We start from the raw sequence: 27888 nt of genomic DNA on the forward strand, positions 1-27888 counted from the left end.
TTATTCCAACAGTCCCATTACCTACAGGATAAGCACAGGTTATTAAAGTTAGAAATACTGTGAAAACCATCTAAGTGATATGTTTTAAGTCTCTCAAATTTAGTGACAGTGACCAAAATGTAGGTCTTCTGACTATCAACCTAGTGTGCTTTTCAGTTTTCTGTCTTATCCACCACTGTTCCAATATCAAAGAAGTCTACAAATTACTGCTTGAATTTGCCAGGAGTGTTTCCACCAGTATGCTTAATAAACAAGGGCAGAAACCAAGCTTTAGTCACTTTTTTAAACCCTAGAATCCACCTAGGAGCACAAAGTGCTTGGAATATAGGTGCCTCATAAATGCCTATTGAACAAAACTGAGCTGGAAATACCTTGTCATCTATATTGAATTAAAGTTTTATCTTTATTCCGAGGGACTCCTTGATCACAACTCACAAAATATTGCCTACTTGGGATCCATTTATTTTAGTCATATACTGCCTGCTTACTGTGTCACGGTTGTTGTCATGGCATTGTGTCATATTATGGTTTGGTTTATACTAATTGTTCATCATTACATGTGCACAACTTGATTATAAATTCCTTTAGGACTGAAGGCTATTATTGACTATCTTTCTTTTGAAATATAATCCTGACATAGTATGATGCTCTAGTGAATAAATGTTCATTAAAGTCTGTTTTCGGGCAGTGCCCGTAGCTCAGTGGATAGGGCACCGGCTACATGCACCGAGGCTGGAGGGTTCGAACCTGGCCTGGGCCAGCTAAAACGATGACAACTGCAAAAACAACAAAAAAAGCCGGGCATTGTGGGGGGCACCTGTAGTACTGGCTACTTGGGAGGCTGAAGCCAGAGAATAGCTTGGGCCCAAGAGTTTGAGGTTGATGTGAGCTGTGATGCCAGAGCACTCTAAGAAGGGCGACAGCTTGAGAGTCTGTCTCAAAATATATATATAGAGAGATAAATAAATAAATAAATAAATAAAATAAAGTCTACTTTCAATTCCATGCTAAGAGGGAAAAAATATTCTGAAATTAGCTGTTAATTTTTATTACAGTTTTCCAGCAATTACTACATTTTCATGTCTTTAAACATTAAAATTGTAACTCTAACTTAATTTGGAGGAAAGGACCAAAGGGGTTTTCAAAATTCATATAAAAACATTATTGAAAATGTTTAGTTTTAGGTTTGGCTTTGTTTATATGAGCTCTGAGTCTGTGTAATATGTTCAATATAAAGTTCAAAAAATTACTAGAAAAAATTTTTTTACTGTACTTTTATTGTTAATAAATATCCTATAATCAATCACATAATGAAAGAATCTGTATGTGTAAGGCATAAAGAAAATTAGTAAAAAAAAAACTCACAAATTCCTAAGTACTCCTAACCATTACTGTACATGCTTTCTTATATTTTTATATACTCAGCTATATGCTTTAAATTTATTATTTCTTACATATCTTTGTCCATAGACAGTATGCACAAAACTGGTTAGAGGAGAAAAAAAAAAAATCTGTTATCACAGTGACATCTGCTGGTGTTGAGCTATAAATTTCATACTCAAAAGAGGACAGGTTTTTCAGTGTCTAAATTTTCTTAGTAAAGTTAAATATTACTTTTCTCCATGTTAATAAATTATTTGATATATAATTTTTAAAATGGATTTGCATGATACATAATTGATCACAGAAGAAAATATTTTCATTTTGTGACAATAATTTTACTACAGTTTTATTTTCTTAAAAAAATACATTTTCAAAAAAAGCTGCTTAAGCATTTCAGATGACATCAAATTTTTTAAAAAGTGAATTAACTAGTGGCTTTCTTTTCAAATTCTCTACAAAGTCTATTTTATGGATAAGTATTATATTAAATATTGACATTTACAAAACATTTTCCCTGAAGAACTACATTGTTAGCAACATGGGCAATTTCAGAAATTCAAGAATCAGATCTACATAGAGAAACTTTTAAGCACAAACTAGCTAACTCCATACACTGATTTTGTCTAACAGACAACCTTCACACTCAATGATATTTTTCCCTGGAGACTAACTTTACATGCCTGCCTAATCTCAACTAAATTTTTCTTATTTTAAATTTCAGGGGGGAACATTATTATTTCAGGGAATGATGGAATATACATCTCCTTGTTTAATTTTGAAAGAAATACAGTACTGCTTGGATCAGCTGCAGAGTGGATCCACTGGCCATGGGGGACCAACGCATGGCTAAGGCTCGTGCACTCTCTTCTCTCTTGACGGCAGTAACACCGCAGCACTTGAGCCTGGTGCTGTCTGTTCTAGACGACCTTGAATTATGCACTGGTTTCTTCTTGGAGTGGCACTGATCTGCCCTTTAGTCCTGGCTGCACTTATATTCCTTTGTTCTTTTTTGTTGTTATTTTTGGTTTTTTGAGACAAAGTCTCACTTAGTCACTCTCGGTAGAGTGCCATGGTGTCACAGCTTACAGCAACCTCAAACTCTTGGGCTTACGTGATTCTCTTGCCTCAGCCTCCAGTAGCTGGGATGACAGGTGCCTGCCACAATGCCTGGCTATTTTTCAGAGATGCAGTCTTTCTCTGGCTCAGGCTGGTCTCGAACCTATGAGCTCAGGCAATCCACCTGCGTTGGCCTCCCAAGTGCTGGGATTACAGGCATGAGCCACTGCGTCCGGCAATATTCCTTTGTTTGTAATTGATGAATAATTGTATAAAGTTATGGGGTACAATGTGACGCATTAATACATGTACACATTGCAGAATGATCAAATCAGGCTAATTATTAGTAACGTACCCATCACCTCATGTTATATTTTATCTTGTGGCACAGCCTGACCACCCAGTAAATGGTTAAAGAATAGTAAATAACATTAATAACTCAGAATATTTTAGAAGACCAGCATTTCACATACTGACCTATTAATGTTTGCAGCACATGCGGTGTCTTTGTATGCTATGTAATTATGAAGAAAAATTTTGGATCCATTGTTAGTATGGATTTTCACTTACAGATTTTTTGGAAAAATCATAAAAGTGTTGCTTAGTTCATAGTTCAACATTAGGTAGGCAAAACACTACCCTCCCTGTATTTTGCTGTTTTTTTTTTTTTTTTTTTTTTGAGACAGAGCCTCAAGCTGTCCCCATGGGCAAAGTGCCGTCACATCACAGCTCACAGCAACCTCCAACTCCTGGGCTCAAGCGAGTCTCCTGCCTCAGCCTCCCAAGTAGCTGGGACCACAGGCGCCCACCACAATGCTCAGCTATTTTTTGGTTGCAGCCATCATTGTTGTTTGGCGGGCTGGGCTGGATTCGAACCCGCCACCTTAGGTGTATGTGGCAGGCACCTTAGCCGCTTGAGTCACAGGCTCCGAGCCTATTTTGCTGTTTTGCTCTTTAAAAGAACAAAATGGATAGTTGTTACTTATAAGGATGAAACAAGATTAAATGATATGTAGGGCACTTTAGAGTAAGGACACCATAAACTATGTCATACAAATACAAGTACTGTGTCTACTTCCTTACGTCTAATCTACTTCACTATTTCTTCAATAACAATTTGAACCTTGGGATTTATGGAACATAAATATGGAAATGTCAGAAGAAATACTGCTTTGCTATTGTTGCCAGACCATTCACAAGAAAGGATTGTTTTTAGCAGTTAAAATTCAAAAGTGAACAAAAAGAAGAAGAGCAGGTAGGAAGTAATTTCCCTTCTTCATTTATATGACCTTGAATTGCCTCCATAAAATATTAATATTCACGTTTTAATGGAGGTGAAATTAAAATGCAATAATCAGAAAACCTTTCTGAAAGACTAAGGACAAACTACTTGGAAATATATCTTCTATAATGGAAGCTTCAAATATTTTCACTTAAAATAAAATATTTTCAATTAAAATATTTTTGTGGTATTTTTCAGCCTGAGATATAGACTTACAGTCTAGAGTGGCAAAAAGAGCCTGCAGGGTACAATACCAGGGTAGGCAGTCATTATGCTAATTCCAAAGCAAAAAAATCCCTCTACCTTTTAATTTGCAATAGAAACCAGAACCCAATACATCGAAACATGTGCACATTAGAAAAGTGTTGAAACAGAAAATAGAAACGTTCAGATAGAAAGCCAATGTATTACAGGGGCAAAGAAGAGAATTCGGTATTTATCTTAGAGGCATTTGTGATTCCTTCAGATTTTCATAGCACTAATAGATTTAGTACCACAAATTAGTCCAACTCCCTGTATCTGTATGTCCAGAATAGTAGCCTGAGACATTTTCACTAACTACAATAAGGTTCTAAATAAAACATCCCAAACTAAATATTCAGATAAGAGTTATACAGGTTCAGAACAAGATTACTAAACTCTTATTAATATTTGCCTTAATTAACTCATGAATAGTTAAAAATAGTCCAATGGAAGAAATAGAAACAATCTTATTAGTTTACAGATGAGAAGAAATAATCAAATAGAAAGTATTTGCTATAATGATTGAAGAAAAGGTGTCATCTTTTATACTATTATACAATATGGGCACGTTCTTTTAGGGAGAAATTTTTATAAAATAAAACCACCATAGACTTATTCTAACATACTATTTATTTCTATAAATAGAAATCTCTAGCTACTGATACCAAAAATGCTAGGAAAAATATCTCAACTCTTATTTTTTATTCTTAGCTAAATTTAGGGCAAATTAATGAAAACCAATGAAGGCAGACTAGGAGATGGTGAAATTCTACTGGGTAATTTAACTCTGGAACTGGTAATTGTCCTACAATCAGCCTCATCCCTAGAGTGTAGAAAGGCCCCAACTTTAAAGAGACATGTACAGAGTCAGGGACAGTCTCAGTCTTCCCCAGTTGACATAACAAGATCATAGGTTGCATGGCTTAAACAACAGAAATTTATTTTCTTATTCATCTGGAACCAATTAGTCTGAATGCTAAAAACTTGGCCAAGCACAGTGGCTCGTACCTGTAATCTCAGCACTTGCGGAGGCTGAGGCAAGTGGATTGCCTGAGCTCAGGAGTTCAAGACCAGCCTGAACAAGAGAGAGACCCCATCTCTACTAAAAATATAAAAACAAGTCAGACATTGTGGCAGGTACCTGTAGTCCCAGCTACTCAGGAGGCTGAAGCAAGAAGATAACTTGACCCTAAGAGTTTGAGTTTGAGGTTGTTTCTTGTGAGCTATGATATCACAGCAGTCTAATGGGGGCAACAGAGTGAGACTATCTCTTAAAAAAAAAAAAAGAAAGGCTGAAAAGTTTGTTTCTGGTAAGGCCCCTCTGTTTTGCAGTGACTGCCTTCTTGCTTTGTCCTCACATGACTTTTCCTCTGTGTACACAGAAAGAGAGAGCTCTGGTGTCTCTTTTCTTATAAAGACACCAGTTCTTTAAGATTAGGGCTCCACCCTATGATCTCATCTAATATTATTTACCTCCTTACAGCCCCTGTCTTCAAGTACAGTCATGCTGAGGTTAGGGCTTCAGCCTATGAACTTTGGGTGGACACAATCTAGTCCATAGCAGGCATTGAGCTGGATGAGCTACAGTAGTAAATCCCCAGAGGGCACTACCCTCAATAGGTAAACTAGAAAAACACTTAAACTTATCCTTCATCCTTCTTCTTTATTCCAAGGGGGGCTATAAAGGAAGAAAAAAATCTCTGCTAGGAATGCCTCATCATAGCCCCAGAACCACGTGTTTGGGGCTGAAATCCACACTTCATGAGTGTGTGCACACATGCAGGCACACACGAGAGCACCATGCAGTAGAGGAGGAAGGGGCAGGGGCCCAAAATCAAACACTGATTTTGAAGTGGTCCAGGATTTGTAGTGTCTCGAGAAACAAATGGTGGTCGAGGAATAAAAATCTTTCCTGTAGGAATGCACGTTAAATAAAAAATATCCAAAAATCAAGTTCAGAGAAATATGAACTCACCCCAGACTTACTGTTTCAGCAAAAACAAACAACAAACTATAGATTCAGATCCACAAAAAAGAAAAATATTCAAATTACCACATACAGAATGTAAAATAATTATATTTAATATGTTTAAAGAGAAGAAAATGGAACTATCTCAAACAACCAAGAAACTCAAGAGACAGAACCAAATAACACTTCTGGAAATGAAAAAAATATAATAACTGTAATTAATAACTCAATATTTGGGTTAAATAGGTTAGTGACAGAAAGAAGACAGAATTAATGAAATGTATCATGAAACAGATCTAAAGACACTATCCAGAGTTGACAAAGAGATAAACATTAAAATTTATGGAGAAGAGAGGAAGATGGTAAAACAAAGTCTAATGTGATTTCCTGAAGGAGTAAATAGATAGAAAACGGGGGAAATATAATATTCAAAAAGTTAATAGCTGATAATTTTTCAGAATTCATGAAATATATTAATTCTCAGATTTAGGAAGCTCAAATGAATCCCAATAGGATAAGGAAAAAAAATGCACAGCTAAACACCTTGTGGTATAGCAGAATTTTATTGCAGAACACCAAAGATAAAGATCTGAAATTTGACTTGAGAAAGAACACAGATTAGCTACAAAGGAGTACTGATGAGGCTGACCTCTGTCATTTCAAAAGCAACAATGGAAGCAAGACAACAGTGCAATAATATTAAACAATGAGAGAAAATAACTTTCAACTTGTCAATCTAGAATTGTATCCCAGTAAACTTTCAAGGATAATAAAATGGTAAACTTCTAGGTAAGTCTAAACACTGACTTTACATAATAACTACTTCTGGAGTTAAAGCAAGATTAAAATTCTAGACAATAATTTCCAAGTCAAGGAGAGGAAATTAGACTTTGTAAAAGTCATGTTTAAGAAGAAAGATATTAACTCTAGATTTTGTTAACTATGCAAGTTAAATTTCTTAGTAAACACTAAAACATAAAAATTGAGCACTTAACTTTTAAATTAGAAGAAAAACAGATGGAAAACCAAAATAAAACTCATTCCAAAGGAAGGCAAGAACACAAGAGCAGAAGAAACAGAAAAAGTGGAATAAAAAGCACAAAATACGATGGAATAAATAAATCCTAACATAGTAATTTTGACAAATAGGAAATGGATTAAACTCTCTAGTTAAAAAAAAACCAGATAAAAAAAATCTAGTTACATTTTTTAAGAGGCATATCAAAAACATAACAGAAAGGTCCAAAAGCATAAAGAAATATAAACCATATTAATCTAACCAGCTGGTGTGGCCTACATAAGTGAAAAAAAAATCAATTTTAAAGCAACATAAAATGAATGAAAGGTCTCCAGAGAAGGTAGACAAACGGCCAATAGACATATGAAGAATTGTACATCACTATTCATAAGGCAAATGAAAATTAAAACCACAGTATCACCTTAGCACTGTCAGGCCATTATTAATGAGTCAAAAAACAATAGATGATGGCATGGAAGATACTGTCATGCAGAAAGAAAGGAAAATATACACTGTTGGGGGGACTGCAAATTAGTACAATCTTTACGGAAACAGTATGGAGATTTCTCAAGGAAAATAAATTTAGACTTACCATTCAATCCAGCAATCCCACTACTGGTTTTTACCCAAAGGAAAAGAAGTCATTTTACCTTCACTAAAATGTTTATTGCAGTACAACTTACAAGGAAAGATGTGGAATCAACCCAATGCCCATAAATTCATGAATAAACTAAGAAAAAGTGGAGTACTATTCAGACATGAAAAGGAATGAAATAATGTATTTTGCAGCAACTTGGATGAAACTGGAGACCATTCTCCTAAGTAAAGTACTTCAGGAATAGGAAAAAAACCACTAGATGTACCCCCTAATATCTGGGAACTAATCGATGGTCACACAGGTACAAAGAGATGTAAAGGTCACTGGAAATCAAGGAGGAGGTGGGGGAGGAGAGGAGGAATACAAAGCTACCTACTGGGTACAATGAACACAGTTTGGTCAGTGGGCACACTCAAGTTTCAGCTTAAGCATTACAAAAGATATCCATATATCAAACATTTGTACTCCCCTACTATTTTGAAATTCATAGAAAAAAGAAATATAAACACTACTAGAAACAGGGACTAGGACAATGATAATTAATTCTAAACTTGGAAGATAATTCTAAACTTGTATGTACCTAATAACAAAACTTCAAAATATATAAAACAAAAACTGACAGAATTATAGGGAGAAATTAGCAAATCCATTACAATAGGAAATCACAGTACAGCCCAGAATCTGAGATCAAATAGAAGAAAAAAAGAACAGTGAAAGAGAAAGAATTTGAATGACACCATTAAAAATCTTGGTATAAGGGACACCCAACAGCTAAAAAATATGTATACTTGTCAAGCACTCTTAAAACATTTACAACAATTGATGATATTCTAGGTCATGAAGGAAGGCTCAACAAATTTCAACAGATCAGTCTTATATGTATCTATTCTCTGAACACAATTCAGTTAAAGTCAGAATCAATAATTACAAAATTTAAAAATCTACGTGCTAGGAAAAACCTCACACATTTTTAAGTCAAAAAAGAAATCACAATGACAAATAGAAAATACTTACAGCTTAAAAACAAATATTTCTAAAGTGCTTTAAAATTGCAAAACATTTCATTACAATAATCCTAAGAGCTACACGGAACCCATAGTATCTCTGCTCAGAGATTATTAAAATTAATTTTATATATAAATAAAATACATACAAAATGATCTGGAGACTGGGAAATAGAAGCAAGAGTGTTCACCATTAAAACTATCAGAAGGAAGATAAACAGACTTTTCGAGAAACTACATTGAACAGCAACCAATTTACAAAGAAATAATCGACTATCTTAATGTTGATAGCTCAAAAAGCCCATCACCTTATTTTGGCATAGGAAGACTATTAGATACTTATACACACAAACTTATAAAGTATTTATTACTCATGTGAGATGAACAAACACTATCCAGAAATCCTTGCTGCACAAGTTGGGTAGCCACAGTTAAGACTTTGTTACCATTCACACACACACCCCCCTTTGATTTCTTGGTTACAACATCTGTTCAATGGTGTGTTGGCAATTAATCGCATTTCTAAAAGTGTCTACGGTACAAAGGGAATTTTCATTTAAGGTTCCCTTCCCTTTTCATTTGTGGGATATTTTTGGAAATATTTTTTTCTTTCCATCCCCTGAAAGAGAATTAAAAAAATTCCAACATGCCTTGGTGTCAGCAAGTGCTCTTTTTAGCCCAGGTACCAGTGCATGATTGATGAGCCTGTCAAGCCTACAGTAGCAGACAGAGAAAGTTGGCAGAAGTTCAGTGTTATTGAAAGAAATCTCAAATACTTATTTCATCTCCTCTATTAACTTTAATCACATTTTCAACACGCGGCCAAGAATGAAGCTTTGACAGTAAGCCATAAATTTACACAGGCAAGCATTGTCAATTTTCTGCAGTTGCAACACTGAGATAACACAAGAGAGTTGGATATTTTCCTTCTTGTGCCTTTCTTTACTAAAGAGCAATAAATAATATTTGAAAGATTTATCCATCCCTCAAATTCATTTACCATAAATCTCCTGAAATTATTGCATTTACTTTTTGCTTGGTTTATGGCAAATAAAAAATCAACTTAGTTCTTCAATTAGATTATTAAATGCAGATTTTGAAGGATCACAGTGATGACAGACTTGGTACATGCTTCATCATAACATACCTGCTTGCCAGATCAGAAATTAACACTAGAAAGGATTTACATTTAACATGGATCATTTGCCATGTGGGCAAACACTTCTGGATCATTCAGAGCCAGAATCTTACACGGTTCCAGAGGGACTCCTTGGCAGATTTTGTTGATTACTCATTAAACAGTTGAAACATGTATAGACTTTATTTATCTTATAGCTTACCCACAGCAAAACAGACATAAAAATGAGGTAAATGCTATGGGCAAGATTATAGTTCTTGGAAAAAAAAAAAGCAAAAATATATTTTTGGTAAGTTTTTTTTTTCTATACATCTTTTATTAATAAGAGCTGAAAATACTAAGCTAGAAGGCCACAAAACTTAACACGTCTTGTCACCCAGTGAAGCCCACAGCATTATGCGGTACTGCAAAATCTGCACCCTCTCCCAAGGGGCAGTGCAGAGACCCACGTGGCCATTTTGCCGGGGTGGAGACAATGCTGCTGCTTTCACGTCTCTTAAATACGATCGCTGCTGCAAGGACAACTGGTTTTTTTTTGTTTACATTACTCACGTAATAACACTTTATACATTCTTCCAAGGAGTCAAGGAGGCTATGACGGGCAGCTTTTATACCTGCCTACAGCCACAATAAACTAATTATTAACCCTGTAGCAGAGTGAATTCAATTATCTTTCTCTCTAAAAAAAAATCTACATTTACAGTTCTCTGGCCTAATCAATGGAAAAGATCGATTCTAGTTAACAAAAAGTATATTCATCCCATTTTCCCTCTTCCTCCCCATTCAAATAATCATATATAGGCACTTAAAAGCAGACAAATGCAGCACTCTCCTTCTATTAAACATTTAATCAGAACTCCAGCAGGAGTGTCTTTCTTCCGATATGAGTGCCACTGAATATATTGCTAAACTTGAAGCAGAGGCTAGATGGTTTGGTGGGAATATTTCTTAGGCAGGAGGCAAATGTTTTCTCATTCGTTTGTCACTGCTGTGGTTTAGGTTCTTAAAAGACTGAAAATTTTGCTAGGTCCTTCTCCATCTCAGCGTACTGTTCCTTGAGCTTCTCCACGGCTTTTCTGTGTTCTTCATCCACTTCAGCCCTTTTGCTGGGCTGTTTCTTCATGAAGTCTTCCCACTGGAGTACATGCTGCTTCTCACTAGCTATTAAATGGTCATTATGAATCTGAGAAGAGAAAATTTCAAAGTCATATGACACTTTCCAGACAATTATTTCACAACTTTATCTTATACCTGTACCACAAATGCTCTTTTAACTGAAGATTATTAAATATATTCTTAAAAATATACAGTAAAAGACTCATTATTGTTAAGAAACTTAAATGCCTGTCATACAGGAAATATTTTTAGGTACATTAAAAAAATCAAAGATTGGTAGTGCCCGCAGCTCAGTGGGTAGGGCGCCAGCCATATACACTGAGGCTGGCAGGTTCAAACCCAGCCCAGGCCAGCTAAACAACAATGACTACTCCAACAAAAAAATAGCCGGGCATTGTGGTGGGCGCCTGTAGTCCCAGATACTTGGGAGGCTGATATAAGAGAATCACTTAAGCCCAAGAGTTTGAGTTGCTGTGAGCTATGACACCACGGCACTCTACTAAGGGAGACATAGTAGGACTCTGTCTCAAAAAAAAAAAAAAAAGAAAAGAAAAGAAAAAACCCACAGATTATTAGTCACTGGAAGAAAATTCAAGAAATCTCTGATTCAATTCTGGGGCTTGAAACCAATACCTAAAATACCTATGTCAAATATCTAAGTATTTCTTGAAATGTTCCTTAATATTTCTATATAAGGATGAAAAGATCATTTATCAGCATTACAATACAGATGAAACACTGGAAGAAAAAAAGGCATTTAGTTTTTATCTTCCCAAAGTATAATTTATATTAATTTTGAACATATAACTACTGAGAGCGACAGAGTAAGACTATCTCAAAAAAAAAATAAAGAAAAAGAAAAAGAAACTTTTTAACTCTACTTCAACTATTCTACATGCATGTCTTTACTAGTTAAGTTTTTTTTTTTTTATTTTTTGAGACAGAGCCTCAAGCTGTCCCCCTGGGTAGAGTGCCGTGGCATTACAGCTCACAGCAACCTCCAACTCCTGGGCTCAAGCGAGTCTCCTGCCTCCGCCTCCCAAGTAGCTGGGACCACAGGCACCCGCCACAACGCCCGGCTATTTTTTGGTTGCAGCCATCATTGTTGTTTGGCAGGTCCGGGCTGGGGATTCGAACCCACCACCTTAGGTGTATGTGGCTGGCACCTTAGCCAGTTGAGCTATAGGCGCCGAGCCTACTAGTTAAGTTTTGATACAGACTAAGTCCTATTAAACAAATAAAACTGTGACAGATGTAAACCATATAAACCTACAAAACACCTGAAGTCATTACTAATTCCACCAAGTTAATTTCAGAGCTCTGATGAGGAAGGAACACTCAGATAAGGGCAACCCAGATGCTACCCCCAGCCACCAGGAAATAGATGGAAACCAAGTTTTCAGGCCATCTACAATGTGCTTTTTCTCTCTCATTTGGATCACGATGACAGGCAGGATGACAGGTAGATAAACTCAAATGCTCTAAGAACCTATGAAATGCCTATTTAGGCTAGTTGTTTTGCATTGTTTATCTATTTCTATAAACCCCTCTTTGTAAGATTATTTTCATTTTACAAAGAAATTAAGGCTTATGGGCACTTCTTTATTTTCCTGGGTCAGTCACCTAATAGTCTCCTAGGGTTGTAGATTCAAACTTAGGTTTTTCTGACACCTAAACCTAGGCTTTTTCTGTCAAAAGCACAAATCAGATCCTCCCAGAGGAAGTTTTACATGTATACAACTCTTTTACAAGACAAAAACTTGTAAAAGCTCTTCTGCCAAGCTGATGTGAAGTTCCTCAGCAGCAAGACCTTTTAGCAGCAAGACTTTTCAACTGCAAAGTTGTTGAAGTGAATCAGAAGTTTGAGTGATACTCAATTATTCCCATAAAACATGCCCCACAGATTCTTGGGACCTGAATAGGTATTACAATAATGAGGAGAGAGGGTTAGGGAGGGGTTTGCTTATCCAGTACATTTGAGAAATGGGTTAAACAAAATTCAACATATTACTTTTTTTTTTTTTTTGAGACAAAGTCTTACTATGTCACCCTCAGTAGAGTGCTGTGACATCACAGCTCACAGTAACCTCGAACTCTCAGGCTTAAGTGATTCTCTTGCCTCAGCCTCCCAAGGAGCTGGGACTATAGGTGCCCACCACAATGTCTGGCTATTTTTTTTGTTGCAGTTGTCATTGCTGTTTAGCAGGCCTGGGATGGGTTCAAACCCACCAGCCTCGGTGTATGTGGCTGCTGCCATAACCACTGTGCTATGGGCACCAAGCCAGCATATTACTTTTTAACTTCTCAGCCTTATGAACTGTAACTCTCCACAAAATGCACGAAGAGTTTATTAAACTTTTGATGGAACATTAGTAAAAACTGTTACCAGTTTAAGAGAAAAAGCCAAAGCAGACAAAGATACAAAAATACAAATAAACTTGATCAAAATGGCATTTTGCTTTAGCTTTACTTTTAATAAACAGAGAATATTAAACATGCATGCTCAGATGTTATTTAATTTATTCATTTCTTTTTAAAGAAGAGGAGAGGTAATATATGTCAAGTTCCTAGCTATGCCTGAGGTTCTTAAAAAGAGTTAAAAATTATTATACAAATTTTATGCAGTATCTTGAAGGCAGATCGCTGTTTAACCTCTTGCCACTTCAGTTTTTGACCTTTAATTTTAATCATTTAATTTAAGCAACAGATTCGTGTAATAATTCAAACAATATAGATAATTTAAATAAAAGTAATAGTCTTTGCCTCCCATTCCTACACAGGCAGTTCCTGGGTTACAAATGGGATGAGTTCTGCAGGTTCATTCTTAAATTGAATTTGCATGTAATTTGGAACAGGTACATTTACCTGTTATCTGCCTCCTTTTGTAAATGCAAGTCATACATCAGTGGGATGTCTGTAACTCGGGGACTTATTGCAATTGTCTCCATCCATAAGTCGGATGTTTGTAACTCAGGGACTTATTGTAATTGTCTCCATTCATAAGTCAGATGTTTGTAACTTTGGGGCTACATATATTCAATTCAATCCTCCGTGATGCATCCACTGTTAACTACTAGCCTCACAGTCCAGGTAAAAGTAAGATGAAGGCTGACAACTCCCAGCCCAAATGAAAACTAGTCTTGCTGTCTTATTAAGATGTTCTCAAAGTCACCTCACTTTATGTTAATCTCCCACCATTAATAATAATTGCTATGCATTCTTGCAGTCTTCACAATAATTACTAAAGAAAGAAAGGGGGTTGGAGGAGGGGCGTCTATACGTCCATGTATTGACAATCCTATAGTATTCACATATAAAAACTCAGCTACCTGAAAAAACATCTACCTGAAACTTAGTCCTATGTGGTAATAACTTTAAGCCATCAAAAAGGTGATAATCACAAAGTTCATTTACAAATGTTTCAGAGTATTTATGATAAGCTTTTTTGATTCTGAACTTATTTGAGCGATATTAAATACAATTCTAATCAGTTTAGTTATCTGGTTTCCATGACTACACAATATTAAAAATCGCAAATTAGAAAAATAAAAGGCTGACAAACAAGTGAAGAAGATATGACAGGCATCAGACTTACAACAAAGGAGAGAAAGAACAAAAACTTAGAATACAGAGTATCTGAGGACTTTTGGAATAGAGACATAACACAATCTCTCAGTACAAAATTTGATATTCTCAATAATGCCTAATTCTTACAGAAAGTTAAAACCTGTAGCATTAATAAATTTAAAAAATAGGCTAGTGGCCGGTGCCTGTGGCTCAGAAGGGTAGGGCACCAGCAACATATGCTGGAGGTGGCGGGTTCAAACCCAGCCCTGGCCAAAAAAAAAAAAAAAAAAAGGCTGGCATGGTGGTTCATGCCTATAATCCTAGCATTCTGGGAGGCAGAGGGGAGTGGACGATTTGAGCTCAGAGGTGTGAGACCAGCCTTTACCAAACAAAAAAAAAAAATTAGCCAGGCATTGTGGTGGGTGCCTATAGTCCCAGTTCCTCAGGAGGTTGAGGCAAGAGGATGGTTTGAACCCGAGAGTTGAGGCTGCTATGAACTATGATGCCACAGCACTCTACCCAAGGTGATAGAGTGAAAGACTCTGTCTCACAAAAAGGAAAAGAAAAAAGGCATGGAATATATTTTTAAAGATTTTCATCCAAAATAGTTAAAATAATAAAATCACTGTGCTTAAAGAAGATCAAAACCTTGGCTTTTTGGTAAATCTGTCTATATGGAACATTCCTAAAAAAATTAAACATAGTATTACCATAGGATCCAGTAATTCCACTTAAGAATTAAAATCAGGGACCTGAACAAATATTTGTGCAGCCATGTTCACAGCAGTGTTACCACAATAGCTGAAAGGTGGATATAACCTGTGTCCACAGGAGAACAGATACACAAAATGTGGTAAACACCTACAGTGGAATATTATTCAGCCTAAAAAAAGGAGGGCAACACTGTAGAACGTGAATGAATCCTGAGGACATTAATCTGAATAAACAAGCCAGCAACAAAGACAAACAGTGTCTGACTCTGCTTATAAGTACGACATGCCGTAGGACAGTACTCTATGCAGTACACAGAGCAGTAATTCACAGAGACAGAAAGCAGGAGGGTGGCTGCCAGGAGTGGGGAAGAGAATGGAGGGGGCAGCTGCTGTTTATCAGGTACGGAGTCTTAGTTTTACAAGATGAAGGAGCTCTGTGGGTGCCCCTAGCTGCCTGCCTTTACAGCACTTTCTGAGCACAGTACAGCACCACACCCTAACACTAACTTTCCCGATTCCAGCTCTGCCTCCACATTCCATCCCTGTGCTCAGCAATGCCCCTGCTCCCTGACCTGGCCAGGTGGATCCTGCTACCCTTGGGCAGACTTCTCACCTGTCTTAAATATCAAGTACTTTTGGTAAAGCTTAACCCATCAAACAATTGAATTTTCAAACTTTATATTAACATCTAGAATTGAGCAGACAGTGTAGAAACAGAAACTCTGGGAAGGTTTCTTCCATTATATTTTTATATAGTACAGATCAAAATTATTATTGTGGATTAACCACAACACATTCCAGAGAAATGGAGATTTTAACATTTGTCAACACATACATATGCAAAAAGGCTTTATTTTCAGAGTGACTTAGTATTTTCAACATTTCTTTATAAGCGTAAGATGTATCATTGTTAGTTCAGAGCAGGGGTCCTCAAACTTTTTAAACAGGGGACCGGTTCACTGTCCCTGAGACCGTTGGAGGGCCAGACTGCGGGCCCTGGGACAAGTCGGCAGCTAAGCAGGACAGGCAATGGTGGCAAAAACACCTGGCGGGCCGGATAAATGTCCTCAGCGGGCTGCATGTGGCCCGCGGGCCATAGTTTGAGAACGCCTGATTTAGAGCAATGAATAAGTTACAAAAATACTTCACGAAAATTGCAAGTAAAAACATCAAACTATCACAGGAACTTAAATTCTTACGCTGTTTTTCCACATCTGAATTAGTTAAGATACACAGTGATTCACATAATCCTATGACTATTCATTAAATAACCCATCCACAGGCATGAATGCTTCCTTCTCAAGAAGACATATACATAATGTACTCAATGCTTCAGGCTCAATGGAAAAATTTATCTTTCCAATCTGGTGGTTATTTGTTGCTACAAGTGAAAGTCCCTATTGTGTCTCTCATCCATGAGACAAATGCCACTTTCAGGGAAAAGATGAAAATGTTGAAAAGGAAAAAAGAGTTATGGAATTTGAAGTATAAAAATACTGTTGGAGAGGCCAAGTTACTACACCTCCTCAATACATACATACTCAATGAATTCACCAAGTTTTAGTCTTTATAAATTGCATAAAAGAAAATAAATTCAGAGAATTCTCATCAACAGTAATTGCTAAGCACATAATGATAATACATACCCACTAGTTATATGCCCCATTATCTAAATGATCTACTTTTACCTTTTTTCGTTCCTGCTCCCTCTGTTGGAGTCTACAGACTGAATCATTAGCTGCTTGCACTGCAATAAAACAGACAATGGTTTTCAATCAGCAGCCCTTGTTTAAGCAGGGACTTACCTGGGGTGCAGGGAATAGGTGGATTGTTTTAGATCTCACAATCTATAAACAACCTTGATATTATTTTAGTGGTGGTGGTGGTGGTGGTGGTGGGTAGCCAGAAGGGAAAGTAAGTTTTGCGAATATAATAAGGATATCATAATTAGAACAACCATAGTTCTTAAGGTTGGGATTTTAAAGGGATTTTAAATACTAACTCCAGTGACAAGCTGTCAACAATCACCTCAGAATTCTCTAGAAACATATGAAATGCCTCATAAATTTGCCACTACGCTCTGATTGATTGTACTTTTACATTGTCTCTCTGATTCATTAACTTCTCCCCCCTTTTCTCATTCCTGCTGCCACTCTCTTGTGGGTAATCCTTGATACCTGGATGGCTTCAACAACTACTATTCTGATTTGTCCTGGGTGCTGCTGTCAGATTTAACCATTCCCATTAGGTCATTTGCCTTTCTTAACAACCAAAACTGCTATAGTAATAGCACTTACCATGTGCCAAGACCGGTGTTAATAACCTTTCATGTGTCACCCTCCTCTTAATTACACATTCCCATTAAGAAATGATGACTACTCCATTTTACAGAGGACAAACTGAGGCAAGGAGAGGTGAAACTGTCACTCAGGGAAGTCACACAACTAGTGAGGATAAGAAGCTGGATTCTAACTCCTATCTTTCTGACTCTGAAGATTAAGACTCTTATCCTCAACACTCTACTGCTTCTTTTATTATTTCATCAGTGAAGCCAGTTTTAATTCCTTGAGTGTTCAAATCCTGTCATCTAGGTACATTTTATTTCTCCTCATAAATGTTCTCGCTTCATCCAAATAAAGACGTGTAGTGTGCTGGCTGAGTCGGCCTTAGTCAAATCTAGGCTGGAGCACTTAGTTGTGTGACTGATCTTGGGCAGGACTGCTCAGCCACTCATTTGTTCCTCTAAGCATTCACCATGTGTGAGGCACACTGTTCCACTTTCTGCTCCTAACCTGTTAACACCTTGGTTTCTCATTTGCAAAGGAAGCATAACAGGCTGGGCACAGTGGCTCATGTCTGTAATGCTAGCACCTTGGGAGGCCAAGGTAGGAGGACTGCTAGAGCCTGGGACTTTGACACAAGCCTGGGCAACACAGAGAGACTTAATAATATCTACAAAAAAATTTTTTTAAAAAATTAACTAGGCATGCCTGTAGCTACTCAGGAGGCTGAGATGGGAGGATCCCTTAAGCCCAGGAGTTAAAGTTGCAGTTAGCTGTGATGACGGTACCACTGCATTCCAGCCTGGAAGACAAAGTGAGACCCTGTCTCAAAAAAACCCCCCCAAAGAAAACAAAAATTAGCATAAAAACTAACAACAGAACTTCAGAATTAACCTAAAAATTAAGTGAGATAACACAGTAGTAGTATGCTTAAAAGTACAAATTTAAATATTAAGAATAAAAACCATTTAGAACCATTTGTTCTTTAAACATTACTATTCTATTTACCTACTATCTCTACTGAAAGTACTTCCCTTATGCTTTCCCTTCAGTTAGAATGTTTTATTTAAAGCTCAGTTCAAGGTCTTACTGCCTTCATAAAGACCCAGGATGAGTCCTTTCCATATCCAGATTTTCGCTTATTTGAAATTCCATCACTAGGCATGTGTCTATCCCACCTCCTCATCTTGCATTTGCTTCACTGGAGGTTTGTCTAATTGTTTTACAGTTATGCCTTCCTACCGCACCCTACTCTGGACCCAATTAAGTCACAAGTTCCATAACAGGGCAGGGATTGTGATTTCTTTCTCAGAAAAATGTTAGGCCTCTCCCTGTGGGAATATGGTAAAAGAGAAAGATTTTTTTTCCCCCAAAAGTCTTGTTTTTATCTGTAACCATTAATTTTAGTTATCAAAGATAATATTTAAGTACTAAAAATTAGTTTCCCAGTCATTGTTTTTTCTAAAAGAAAAGATTACAACAAAACAAAATGGAAGTTGATTAGATCTGCCTTCTTTCTGTGGTGTTTTAATATTACATCATCTTTCTTAAGCAGTGGTTCTTTCATTTCCTGGGTTGGTTCCCCCTCCCCTCACCATCCGGCTTTAGTGAACATAAGTTAAAAGTCCATTTTGCACTCTTTAGGGCCTTTCCCATTCTCGGGTCATTCTGACCTTAATCTAAAAGAGTTACAGGGCTATGTCACTTATTTTGTCATTGTTACATCCTTTAGAAGTTAATTAGAGCACATCTGACCAAGGCACACTTTTGTTCCTCATCAGGATTGTCTTTATGTTTACACAGAACATCCATTTAAAAAAAATCTCAGTTCCTTTGAAGTAACTCAATTTTTAACCCTTCTGCCACACCAGAGGAAATGTTTACTTTCTGAATTTATGAAATTTGCTCTTCTAAAATCCAAGAAAACCAAATGACTACACCAAACATTCCCTTTCTAAATAATTAGGGACTAGCATTCTGGGAGGCCGAGGCAGGTAGATTGTTTGAGCTCAGGAATTCAAGACCAGCCTGAGTAAGAGCAAGAACCCATCTCTAAAAATAGTCAGGTGTCATGGCAGGTGCCTGGGGTCCTCAGGAGGCTGAGGCAGGAGGGTCTCGAGCCCAAGAGTTTGAGGTTGCTGTGAGCTTTGAGACCATGACACTTTACCTAGGGCAACATAGTGAGACTTTGTGTCACAAAAATAGATAAATAAAATTAGTGAGACCATGAGTCCATTTCTCCGAACCTTCCTATCACACTCCTATCACTATCCATTCCTAATTCAGTATGAAGCAATTCCCTTCGTTGTCTCATTTTTTTAGACTATACTGATTTAAAGTCAAATATTTATCAAATGCTTTTCTCTTGACCAAAAGATTATTCAAGTAGATTGGCATCACATGCAAAGTTATTATGCCACATACCTAGTTAACAATGTCCTGATTTTCCTAACATAAAAGAGAACTAATTCTTTCTATCATAATAGCGATGTGAAACACCTCAAATACATACATAAGAAAATAATTTTAGGACTTCTGGTTCCATAATGGTGGTGTAGAAGCAAGCTTGCTTCACTCTCCCCAGAAAATACCAAGAAAAAACACATATTGCCTAGATTATCACCAGTACTAACCCTGAACTCAAATATAAGAATGAGACAATTCCCAGAGCCACAGAGAAATGAAAAAACTGTTATCATTAAATTAAATAAAATAACTGAACTTCCATATCTACAACACCCCTTGCCTTAATCCACTTGGAACCTAGTATGTGGAAAAATTTCCTCAACTCAACTCTTGGTCTCTATACTGGAAAACATGAGATTGAGATGGACAACCATCTTTGCCCCTATTGTGGGTTCTCTGGCAGGAAACCTATTCCTGCTTCAATACATGGGAAGAACTGAGAGTGCTTAAAGGAAGAAATAAACCTGAGAATAGCCAGAGACAAAGGGGGGAAGTAGAGCTACCATCCTCAGCCCTGGACACTCTGCTCTGTAACTCAGTGAAAGAAGATGCCAAATTACAGTGGCTATTCAGCAGCCCTACAGTCCGATCTGTGGCCCACAAGCCATATGCTGATTTTGTGAGGACATTTTTTGCTTACCTGTGGTGTTGGATATCATGAAAAGTATGCACAGGCCCCGCCCCTTTTTTGCTAGTCAGCTTTCATTACTGTTTGTGTATTTAATGTACGGCCCAAATACCTCTTCATTTTCTTTCTTTCTTTTTTTTTTTTTTTGAGAGAGAGCCTCAAGCTGTCACCCTGGGTGGAATGCCGTGACATCACGGCTCACAGCAACCTCCAACTCCTGGGCTCAAGTGAGTCTCCTACCTCCACCTCCCAAGTAGCTGGGACTACAGGCACCTGCCACTATGCCTGGCTATTTTTTGGTTGCAGCCATCACTGTTGTTTGGCAGGCCAGGGCTGGATTCAAATCCGCCACCTTAGGTGTATGTGGCTGGCGCCTTAGCACCTCTTCATTTTCAAATGTATGGCAGAAAAAAAGTTGTAGGCTCCTGCTGGGAGAGTCATTCCATAGGTTCCCCCCCCCCACCCCCCTAGCCAGCTTTCTTATCCTACTGGAATATCCTCTTTGGTACCTCCCAATTCAGGATGGGTGGTGCTCTGATTTTTTACTAGAACTAACACAATTTTGGGCTTAAGGTTCTTTCTACTGCTGAAAAGGAGGCAGTGACCTTGTGGAAAAACAAAAGAAAATCAACAAGTAAATTACAAAGAATCTCTCAGCAAACATATCCAATAAAAACCAAAGCAAGTTGGATAAAACCGGAATCCTGTAATGTATATATTCATTTATAAGAAATGATAGCAAACAGGGAATTGTGATCTCTGCCTGCAGACAAAGCAAAAATATACTGACTAACTCTAATAAGCTAATGACATATGGACTCTCTAGCCAAGAAACAGAAATAATTCACTGAGATTTTAGGAAATTCAGTGATCTCTAGGATAACACAAAAAAGCAAGTCAGAAATTTATCACAAAAATTAAACAAAGAAATTGAAATGTAATAAAAATCTCAGAAACCTTAGAACTAATAAATACATTTGCTGAACTAAAAAATTCACTGAAAGCTCTCAACAGCAGAATGGATGAAACAGAGGAAAGAATCAGTGAGCTGAAAGACAGGCTATTTGAAAATACACAGAGAAGAAAACTGGAAATAATAGAAAGAAATGAAGATTGCATGATATAGAAAATGACCTCAATAGACCAAATAAGAATTATTGATATTCAGGTGAGAGCTGAACATGAGCAAGGGGAAGAAAGCTCCCATACACACACACAACTTAACTTTCTAAAACATGAAAAAGATATAAATACTCAGGTATAAGAAGGTCAGAGAACATCAAACAGATTTGACCCAAATAAGACTACCCCACGGCATATAGTGATTAAACTCTCAAAAGAGAGGGTCCTAAAGCAGCAAGAGAAAAGAAGTAAATAACATATACAGGAGCTCCAGTGTGTTTGGCAGTAGACTTCTCAATGGAAACTGTACAGGCCAATAGGGACATCATTTTCTAAATGTTCAAAGTAAAAAAAAAGCTGCCATCCAAGAATATTACATCCAGCAAAGCTATGCTTCAAATATGAGAAAGACGTAATTTCTTTCCCAGACAAATAAAAAATAAGAGTATTGACCACTACCAGACCTTGACTTACAAGAAATGCTAAAAGTTCCTCAATCTAAAAGGAAATAACATTAACATAAAAAAAGAAACAACGTTTGAAGGTATAAAACCCACTGGTAAAATTAAGTAGACAGATAAATCCAGAATGCTCTACTACTATAATTGTGATTTATAATGCACTTATAACTCTAGTATTAAACTCGAATGACAAATCCATCAAAAATAATAATAGCTATAGCAACCTGCTAAGAGATAGACAATATAAACTAAGACAACATAAAGTCAAAATGTGGGAAGAGTTAAAATGTAGAGATTTCTTTTAATTTTTTGTTTCTATTCTTTTCTTTCTGATTGAAGACAAGTTGCTATCTCTTCAAAATAACTTGTTATACCTATGTTTTTTGTAAGCCTGATGGTAATCACAATGCAAAAATCAATTAACAGATTCACAAAGAAATCAAAAAGTGATGAATTAAAACTTACCACCAGAGAAAAACCACTTAACCACAAAATAAGGCAGTAAGAAAAAAAGAGGAGTTACACAACAGCCAGTAAATAAGACACAAAATGGCAGTAAGTTCTTACTTATCAATAGTAACACAGAATGTAAATGTACTTGATTCTCAAATTAAAAGACACAGAGTGGCTGAATGGATGCAAAAACTGGACCCAACTATATGCTGCCTACAAGAAACCTATCTAGCATTTACATGCTTAAAGACACACAGACTGAAAGTGAAGGGGTGGAAAAAGATATTCTATGCAACTGGAAACCAAAAGAAGAGCATGAGTAGCGAAACTTATATAAGATAAAATATTTTACAAGTCAAAAACTATAAAAAGAGACAAAGAAAGTTACTATACAATGATAATGGGTCAATTCAACAAGAGGGCATAATAATTATAAGTATCTATGCACCCAACGCTGGAGCTCCTACATATATAAAGCAAACATCAGTGGATCTAAAGGGACAGACAAACTGCAATGCAACAGCAGTAGAGAACTTCAATACCTCACTCTCAGATCACCTAAGCTTTAAATCAACAAAGAAACACTAAACTATACATTAGAACAAAGAGGCCAAACATTTACAGAACACTTCATCCAACTGCTGCAAAATACACATTATTTTTATCAGCATTTGTAACATTCTCAAAACAGGCCACAAAATATATCTCAACAATTTCAAAAAAGCAGAAATTATATCAAGTATCATTTCTGAGCATAATGGAATAAAACCGTAATAAGAGGAACCTCCGATACTATACAAACACATGAAAATTAAACATGTTCCTGAACAACCAATGGGTCAAGGAAGAAATTAATAAATTAAAAAAGTTATTGAAACAAATGAAAATGGATATACAATATACCAAAATCTTTGGCATATGGCAAAAACACTGCTAAGAAGGTAGCTGATAACAATAAATGTCTATGTCAAGAAAGGAGAAAGACTTCAAATAACCTAACAATGCATCTCAAGGAACTAGAAAAGCAAGAACAAACCAATCTCAAAATTATTCAAAGAAAGAAATAATATAGATTAGAGCAAAAGTAAATGAAATTGAGACTAAGATGAAATTGTGACTTAAAAAAAAAGCAGATCAACAAAATAAAAAGCCAGTTTTTAAAAGGATAAATAAATCAATAAACCTTCAGTTTGAATAAGAAAAAAAGAGAAGATTCAGAAAAATAAAATCAGAAATGTATAAGGAGATATAACAACTGAGACCACTGAAATATAAAGAATCATTACAGACTATTATGAACAACCACACTCCAACAACACTTAGGAAACCTAGAAGAAATGGATAAATTCCTAGTCACATTCAACCTACAAATATTGAAGCATGAAGGAACAGAAAACATAAACAAATCAATAATGAGAAACTGGATTGAAAAAGTCTCCCATCAAAGAAAAGCCCAGGGTCCAGTGGCTTCACAGCTAAATTCTTCTAAACATTTAGCAAAGAATTAATACCGATTCTACTCAAATGCTTCAAAAAAACTGAAGGGAAGGGAATATTTTCAAACTCACTCTACAAGGCCACTATTACTCTGCTACCAAAACCAAAGACACAATAAAAAAAGAAAACCTACAGGCCAACGTCACTGATGTACACAGATGCAAAAATCCTCAATAGAATCCCAAAAATAAAGTTCAAAACATAATTGGCAACATATTAAAAAGATTATTCACCATAATCAAGAAGAATGCATCCCAGGGATGCAAGGATGGTTAAACACATGCAAATCAATAAATAAGATATATCACATTAATAGAACCAAAGACAAAAACCATATGATTCTTTTTCAATAGATGCTGGAAAAGCATTTGATAAAATCCAACGTTTCTTTATCATAAAAACTCTCAACAAACTGAGTATAGAAAGAACACATCTCAAAATAATAAAAGCCATATAATGACAAACCCACAGGTAACAACACACTGAACAGGAAAAGTGGAAAGCCTTTCTACTACTAAGATCTAGAACAAGACAAGGATGCTCACTTTCACCACTTCTATTCAATATAATACTGGAAGCCCTGGCCAGAGCAATTAAGAGAAAGAAAGAGCGAGCATCTAGACTGGAAAGAAAGAAGTCAAGTCAAACTTTTTTTGCATATGACATGATCTTATACTTAGAAAAACCAAAAGAATCCATCAAAAATCTACCAGAACTGATAAATAAGTTCAGTAAAGTTGCACAATACAAAACCAACATACAGAAATCAGTAGCATTTGCGTACAGAAAGTAATCCCACTTACAATAGCTATGAAGAATATCAAATACCTAGAAATAAATTCAGCTAAAGAAGTGAAAGATCTGTACAAGGAAAATCATAAAACATTGATGAAAAAATTGAAGAGGACACAAATCAATAAAAAGAAATTCCATGTTCATGGACTGGAAGAATTAATATTGTTAAAATGACAATACTACTCAAAGTAATTTACAGAGTCAATGTAATCCCTATCAAAATACTAATGACATTTCTCACAAAAATAGAAAAAAATTTCTAAAATTTATATGGAACCATAAAAGACTCCAAGCAAAGAAATCCTTAGCAAAAAGACTATCTGGCTACACTACAAAGCATGGTAGTGGCAAAAAACCAGAAACATGAACAAATGAAACAGAATAAGGAACCCAGGCATAGATCCACATGTTTACAGTCAACTCATTTTCAACAAAAGTGCCATGGGGAAAGAATAGCCTCTTTCCTGGGAAAACTGAAAAACCATATGCAGAAAAATGAAATAAGACCCTATTTTTCACAATACAAAAATCAACTCAAAATAGAGTACAGACTTAAATCTAAAATGCGAAACTATAAAATGACTAGAAGAGAACATTGGGCAAATGCTTCAGGACACTGAAGCTAAGACCTTTTGTGTAAGACCTCAAAAGCACAGGCAACTACAGCAAAAATAGGTAACTGGGATTACAGCCAGCTCAAAAGCTTCTGCACAGCAAAGGAAACAATCAAGTGACAACCCTCAGAATGAGAGAAAATATCTTTAAACTTCCCATCTGACTAGGAATTAATAATCAGAAAATATAAGGAATGCAAACCACTCAACAGTAAAAAACCACATAATCCAAATTAAAAATAGAACAAAGATCTGAATAGACATTTCTCAGTAGAAGATACACAAATAGCCAAAAGGTATATAAAAATGCTCAACATTTTGTAAAACTCTCTGATCAATTAGTAGCAAAAATAAACAAGTCAACACATGATTTAAAATGTCAAGATTTAAAACGTAAAGTTTTTAAACATTAAATTTTCCAGAAAAGACATCTGGGCCCTGGTTAATTTTTAAAAATATATCAGTTTTAAAGGCAGAGAATTATCATCTCCATTATACCCGTGACACTCGGCATAATGGGTGCCAGAAAATACTTATGATGAAGTCCAGTGAGAAGCTTTCATTGCTTCTAGCAAGAAAACTACTCTGAAAGCTAACACTTTGTTTCTGAAGCTAACAGTAAGACTCAAAGTATTCCACAGATGTCAAAACCTTAATTATTAACTTTGCATTTTGTGTATTTTAATTCTGTCTTTCAAGAAAATACATTTACAATGTGAATTCCAAATTATCAGTAATATTTTTCTATTTCACTTCTATTTGCTCAATATGTGGATGTCTAAACACATATAAAGACATTCTTATTGATAATAATTGGAGTTTTCCCTTTAGCATAATTATCTAGAACTTTTTTCAGGGTTAAGGACATGAGAATATGAGCAAACAAGGACATGTTTGTAGTAAAATGCAAAAGCCAAAAATCAATTCAGACTTTATGCTCTGCCACTCAAAGAAACCAAATGTGATCTCGGGGGAGCTATCCTTTCCAATCTTTTTTTAGAATTAGAGTACCCAAGACTATTAACTTGTACACAGAGGCTTATTAAACTCAATTACTAACCAAAGTCTCTCTCCTGCTTATTACAGGTCAGCTTTGTGCTTTGTTTTTTTTATACCCCCAAATATATGTTTCCATATGCATTCCAGTTAATTTGTCATTATCCCTCTTTGGATAAGCTAACTGTTGTCAATATAGATGAGAAGAGCCTCAAGTTTCTTATATACTTCTAATTTTAAAATCAGTTATTAATACACTTTTATGTTATAGCTTGATATTAAAGAATATTTATATTCCTTTTGATCAACCAAGTCTCCCCATTAAAATATTTTTCTTAATGAAAAAATGATAAAATACAAACATTTATGAAAAGATTACTTTTTTAAAAGGCTAAAACCTCTAGTGTCCTATTTTAAAAAAGAAGTTCTATTTCATATTCTCTACATTCCTGGTCATCAAACTTTTTTTTATAGATAAAAACTTTTTTTTTTTTTTGAGACAGAGCCTCAAGCTGTCACCCTGGGTAGAGTGCTGTGGAATCACAGTTCCCAGCAACCTCCAACTCCTGGGCTCAAGCGAGTCTCCTGCCCCAGCCTCCCAAGTAGCTGGGACCACAGGCGCTCCCCTACAACACCTGGCTATTTTTGGTTGCAGCCATCATTGTTGTTTGGCGGCCCGCACTGGATTTGAACCCGTCATCTAAAGTGTATGTGACTGGTGCTTGAGCTGCTTGAGCCACAGGTGCTGAGCCAGATAAATACTTTTTTAAAAAAAGGTAAAATACTTTTAAAATTTCTCATACCAAAAGGATTATTTTGTGTACTACAGATGCACACAGATCTTGCTTTGGCAATTAATGCTCTTAACATCAATGTAACACACGTTAATCACTAGACAATCACTTTCTCTGTGACTGGGTTTTCCTCTCAGACTACGTATATCCAGGGTACGAATTCCTCTCCACCTCCCATCATAATACTCAAGAAAATACACTTTTATGTAGCATTTATTTGAAATGAAAAGCGATAATTAAAATTTCACGGGCTTACATCTCTGAAGAACTTGGCTTAAGTTGTCCTGCATTGTTTCTCTACATTTGGGAAGAGTATGTTCGTTTGTTTCATGGACCATGTTCTTCAAATTTTCAAGAACTCGCATTTCTCGAAGACCACGTTTTTCCTATTAAAAGAAAGTAAATGACTAATACATATTGTGTCTTAAATCTTAGTAATTACTTTCTGGGATCTCCACCTAGGTTTTGCTTGTTAAGTAATTACTTATTACTGAAATTTACACAGCTTTCTTCTAATTATTTGGCAATAAATGCCTCACAACCTGGAGGCATATTTTAAAATTATGAAACACTCCAAAAGTTGCAATATGAGTAATATTTTTATAGCAGTGTTTAAAAATGAGCAAGAGAAATGCTAAAAGAATAAGAAAAATCACTTAGATTGCTACATACTTCATTATAAATAAATTAGAT

The 27888-nt window shown here is 36.1% G+C and overlaps 1 protein-coding gene across 2 annotated transcripts in view; it reads right to left on the minus strand.

Moving 5' to 3' along the window:
- Nucleotides 1–8909: 8909 nt before the first annotated feature.
- The window catches only part of BLOC1S5 (biogenesis of lysosomal organelles complex 1 subunit 5), a 34076-nt gene continuing 15097 nt past the window's right edge, over nucleotides 8910–27888 (minus strand). Inside the window, exons 3-5 of one of the 2 annotated variants that reach the window (XM_003788358.3) lie at nucleotides 27452–27581; nucleotides 16776–16834; nucleotides 8910–10874 (exon numbers count right to left, since the gene is read on the minus strand). In XM_003788358.3, coding sequence (XP_003788406.1) covers nucleotides 10695–10874; nucleotides 16776–16834; nucleotides 27452–27581 — 369 coding nt within the window. In that variant the 3' untranslated portion in view covers nucleotides 8910–10694. The remainder of the gene's footprint in view (nucleotides 10875–16775; nucleotides 16835–27451; nucleotides 27582–27888) is intronic. The other variant, XM_023512273.1, reaches the window with a different exon arrangement.

This window comes from Otolemur garnettii, unplaced genomic scaffold (assembly GCF_000181295.1).
Source record: "Otolemur garnettii isolate 467f Iridium unplaced genomic scaffold, OtoGar3 scaffold00026, whole genome shotgun sequence".
NCBI lineage: Eukaryota > Metazoa > Chordata > Mammalia > Primates > Galagidae > Otolemur > Otolemur garnettii.